The 5,195-nt window shown below is 44.1% G+C and overlaps 1 protein-coding gene across 3 annotated transcripts in view; it reads right to left on the reverse strand.

Moving 5' to 3' along the window:
• The window catches only part of LOC111660112 (protein shisa-6-like), a 61,114-nt gene that overhangs the window by 8,978 nt on the left and 46,941 nt on the right, over window positions 1-5,195 (reverse strand). For all 3 annotated transcript variants that reach the window (XM_023413243.2, XM_023413245.2, XM_023413238.2), the window contains one exon: window positions 937-999. In XM_023413243.2, coding sequence (XP_023269011.1) covers window positions 937-999 — 63 coding nt within the window. The remainder of the gene's footprint in view (window positions 1-936; window positions 1,000-5,195) is intronic.

Consider the following 5,195-nt stretch of genomic DNA (forward strand, 5'->3'; position numbering starts at 1 on the left):
GGTTGGGGGTGCGGGGTGGGGGGGTGGTCTGTGCTCAAAGTCCTTCTGTTAGATGTGTCGTTGAAATGGATTTTTCATGTTTTCAATAGATCTCCAAGGCAATTCTGCACAGTTGTAGTTTGTGTGTGTGTGTGTGTGTGTGTGTATGTATGTGTGTGTATGTATGTGTGTGTATGTGTGTGTATGTGTGTGTGTGTGTGTGTGTGTGTGTGTGTCAAATGGACCGCATGGTCAATTATGTCCATAAAGCAGGGGCCACTGTGGCTGAAGAATTCAAACGTGGCCTGAAAGCTATCAAGTCATTTTTTTATGTTTGTGCTTCAGACAAACAGAATATGGATCAAATGTTGAGATCACAGTGATTTAATAAACACAGAAGTCAGTGAATATTCAGCTTGTGGCCTTTTCTTTCTTTCTTATCTCCGTCGTTCCTCGCTCCGGCCTCCACCTCGCCGCCTCACGCGACCGTTCCCCCTCACGTCTGCCGGCGTCTGCTCCCTCGTAACGACTATTTTAACAAACAGCCGAATGACATCGGTGATAAAAAACGGTTCACGTGACGGCGCCCGCGGGGAGCCTGAGGTGACGGTGATAACTTCTGCTCCGGGGATAACAGCAGGTTTCACACGCTCTGCCAAACTGCATTCCCTTTTAAAAAGCAGAAGGACGGCGGCTGTGTCCTGATCCGGCTCACAGAAAAATGTTCCTGACTATGGGATGTGACACTTCTATAATTCAATCTTCAACCAAAAAAAAGCCTAATTTTCAGTATTAGAATGGATTTGCGGCGGGGCCAATGGAACAGGAAGTCCGTGTCGAGGGGTTTTTCACACATCCATGTCGAGAACTATATTCAAGTTAGCGCCCGGGTCCGGGCCTCACCTCGAACACTGACCTGAGCTGTACATGTGCCCCTCCCCCACTGCTGTGTCTTACCATTCTTAGGTGTGCGTGTGGGGCTACCTAGAGCCACATGGTTATAGTTGTGCTGATGGGTACCTGCAATGACAAAAGCAATGAGACATCTGTTCAGTGTCGATGAGGAATGCTCTGTATCAGCTCAAATACAGACTGTTAGTCGAGTGAGGCGACGATTAAAGAGATAATTCACTGAAACGCTGTTAAATCTGTCTCTCTGTGGCTTTTTTTTTTATATAATTCACAGTTATATAGAGAAATTTGAGCATTTTCAATTGACTTTTATAGAGTAAACAAGTTGGGATGCCATGTCGCCATTCTTCAGTTTGGCGGTAAATTTATTTAGTGGGTGAAATATCCCTTTAATTTCCTCAGATTATGGGAAATGGACATAAAGAGAGATGAGGGACGAGGCGGGGGATGGGTGAATCAGCAGGAAGTGGAGTCCGCTGTAACCTCTGAAAACATCACACAGAACACAGGAAGTACAGTCAGAAGATTACAGGTGAACAAACAAACAAACAAACAAACAAACAAACAAACAAACAGTGCTAGCACACAGTATTTATCACATGAATCTGTGCATTCATCATTAGAACAGATGTAGAGCGGCCAACGCAAGAGACCACAGATCAGAAGAGAAATAAAGAAAACATCTTTGACAATATAGAATTTGCATTTAGTGAAAAAAAAAAAAAAAATTAAATGCTGCAAATGAATAAAACTGAGACACACATCCCTCAGTTTTACATCACAGAATTACAACACACAAACACAGAGAACAAGCAAATACACAACAACCGAAGTTCTCAGGGAACGCGGGTGATTAGTCAAAGGCTAACGCTAAGCTAACACATTTGTGCTGTTCCCCTCAGTGCAACTCGGCTAACGGACGTTAGCAACTAGCTAAATGATACTATTACATGACCAAACTTCCATAGTTCCACTTATGATGTTAAAGTTCCCCCAGACATGTTTTTAAAATCCTCTGATCATATGTTTTTCATCTCCTCTTACTTCCTGGTTGAGAAACCTGGATCAGGGCTTGAGCCCCGCCCACCACCTGCTGGCTCCAGGTGGACAGGTGAGAGAGCGGAGAGCATCAAGATGGTGAGAGGAGGAAACATCAGAGAGACTCAGCCTCATGTTTGAGCCTCAGTCAGACCCAGACTCAGAGGAGGAGTCTGAGACCAGAACCAGAGACTAGCAGACGGGTCAGAACCGTTAGCACAGTTAGCATCTTTTATTTGTTTATGTTGTTTGTTAGCTTGTAACTGGCAGTGGCTGACACAGTGTTAGCAGCTGTGCTAATGCTAACTCTCTCTTTCTCTGTACTGACAAGGTTTCAGGTGTATTTAGCCCCGCCCCCTGTCCCCACCAGCTGACAGGATTGGTTCCTGAGGTTTGTGACATATGAAACCCTGAATCTGTTTCTCTGAGACTGTGATTGGTTCACTGCAGGTCAAGGTGGAAACACTCAGTGATGGAGTTGATGATTATTTCATCATCATGTGTCTGTATTATATAAAAACATCATTTGGATGTGAACAAAGTGAAACACTTAGTTTAGTTAAAGTTTTACTGGAGCTCTTTCAGTTTTCCTTGTTTACACGTCGTCATGTGTAAAAAAAAAAAAAAAAGCCATTTTAATTTTCAAACCCGGAGAATCAACAACAGTTTCACCCAATCATCTCTCCGTCCCGCTGCGCAGGAGTGTTTGGATGACAGGCAGCGTGATGCAGTGGTACAGTGCTCGACTGGGCACCACACTGTGGAGGTGCTTTAGTTGAAAGATGGGACCTTTACTGAGCCCATTGTACTGAGAAAAGTGATGAATGACAGCTATTCTCAGCAGTGTGCAGGAACACGTGTGTGTGTGTGTGTGTGTGTGTGTGTGTGTGTGTGTGTGGGGTTTGTATGTTTGTATATGAGGGGGAGGCAGCAATAGATGGAGACCCCGTTGTAGAGCGTTGCCGTCGCGACACATTCATTTGCTGTCTGCTGCTGTGCCTGTTTAAAAATGCATTAGAGCCAACTGCTGAAACATCCATTTACATCTGTCACAGACGTGAAGGAGGAGAGGGAGGCCCGACGTGCTCACATCATGGGTTCCAATATTTGCTCGAGCTATGGAGATAGATGGGATGTCTTCTGTGTGTTCCTTCACCGACTCTCTCTTTTTTTTCTCGCATAAATGCTTCACAGTGAGTCTCACAGAGGAGATGATTCGAGGGGGAAATTCACAGCCACATCTAAGACTGTGTCTCCTGAATATATTAAATCAACAGCTCTGTAATATAAATTCATGTCTGTTTGGTTTCTATCTGTGCTGTAACAAGAGTCATTTAACCTATAGTCAGGATGGGAAAGCATTTACATGCCGTTCTTAACCTCTTAAAATTCACCCTTTTAACGTCATTAGCATAGATTTGCATATTCAAATGAGAAGGCTTATAACAGAAGAACCGTAAGACCAGAATGCATTCATGAGACGTCACTTGAAAGGATCTTGCAGTTTCTGATAATTTGATGGTTCATCATGAGACTAAAACCCAAACTGAACTTCATCACTTTTATTTTTTTGTCCTCGCCTGAAAAATAAGTCATATTTGATATAACCATAACTAGGACATTCTTTACACAAGAACAATGAAACACACCGGATCCCTTCTACATCTTGTCAAAAACAACGGTGTGAGATTTCAGGCCTCTGGACTGAACCTTATAGGAGTTATGGACTTTTTTAGTTTGTTTTCTCTGGCGTCCATGAACCTCTCATACATTTCCTCCTGCAGCCTCTCAGCTGTGAGGTGGGACCTTCCACAGCCAATCAGCATCGTCTCAGAAGCGTCCAACCCCCCCGTGGTCTCATCCAACAAGACAGATGCCCGTGTTCAAGACAGAATGATTGACAGAGGCAGCAGCCAATACCACTGCTCATTAATAATGAAACATTAATAATTTGCCACGAGCATCCATCGGATCAATGCCCAAAAAATGAGATCATGTGCCGACCACATGAACTTACATTAGACTCATAAAAGACAAGTGTGTCTTATGTCTTTTATTAACGAGGCTAGACCTAATTAATGGAGAATGGTAAAACAAATGTTTCAGAAATCACTCGGTGATAATGAAAATGTAATCTGAAGTAATCTATTAATAATTCATTCAGCTCATAAATACATGCTTCTCCCTTACACAGCACTAAATTATCCTCTTTCAAAAGTGAAATTATTTATAAAGATATCAATGATTCTGGCCAAATTCCTATAGTGCAGAATAGTATTATATAATATAGTTTTATCTAGATCCTCCTACACGTTGTTAACGGTAGGTTTATGCTGCTAACACACTTCATCTGAACCGTGTGTCCTGAGCTGCTGAAACACATCTGCAACAATACGGTGGAAACTAAAGGAAAATAAACGTTAAACACCAGTGAACATTTTCCTCGTCATGCTGATCAAAAAACAATTTCAGGCTGCGTCACATTCCCTACAAAACATACCTGCTGATGCAGATCAGTTGTAAATAAATGCAGCTTTTTGTTGACAGGGCTGTTATTTCTGTGTCATCATGGTATAAATAATGCTTTGAAAAATGGAAATACGGTCTGATGTGATGTGATTTAATGCAAACATCCATCCTTCATGTCATCAGCGTGCGGTATACTGAAAGGCAGGTTCCATCAGCCGCCACCAGTACGACCGTACACACACGTCAACATCATCACCAGTCTGACCCTGACCTCCCGAGATCTGGAGGGAAACGTCACGTTGCTATAAAGCAAACGATGAAGTCTTTGTGAAAGTTGCAGCTCCAGGACGACGAACGTCACAGTCACAGAAGGAGCCACACTGACGAGTCAACTCCACCACGTTTGATCATTAATTGGTGTCATACTCTTTCAAATCAGCGCAGCTCCCGGTCGCTCACTTTCTAAGAACTTTCGTCTCAATCTGGTGATTCCCGCTCAAAAGCCCGGTCGAGGCCGAGCTGAACGGCCCACTGAGAAGAGGCAGAAGACTTTTTTTTAGCTCATTAGGAGCCTGGACAGCCTTGTTGAGTGATCCCGTCGTAATCTGGGGACCAATTAACCGCAGTGGAGTTAAGAGTCCGAACCTGCGGGAGCCATGAGCTGCTTATCGGCTCAGAACACCGCCGCCGTCCCCGCAGCTGACGTCGCAAAATAACCTCCACACACGGCGTTACCGTGGAGCAGCGTGGGAGGGAGCTCAGGGTGTAGGAGGAGCCCCCACCCCGCCACCCACCCC

This window comes from Seriola lalandi, unplaced genomic scaffold, assembly GCF_002814215.2.
Source record: "Seriola lalandi dorsalis isolate HSWRI2012SDOR001 ecotype SW California unplaced genomic scaffold, Sedor1 jcf7180002054506, whole genome shotgun sequence".
NCBI lineage: Eukaryota > Metazoa > Chordata > Actinopteri > Carangiformes > Carangidae > Seriola > Seriola lalandi.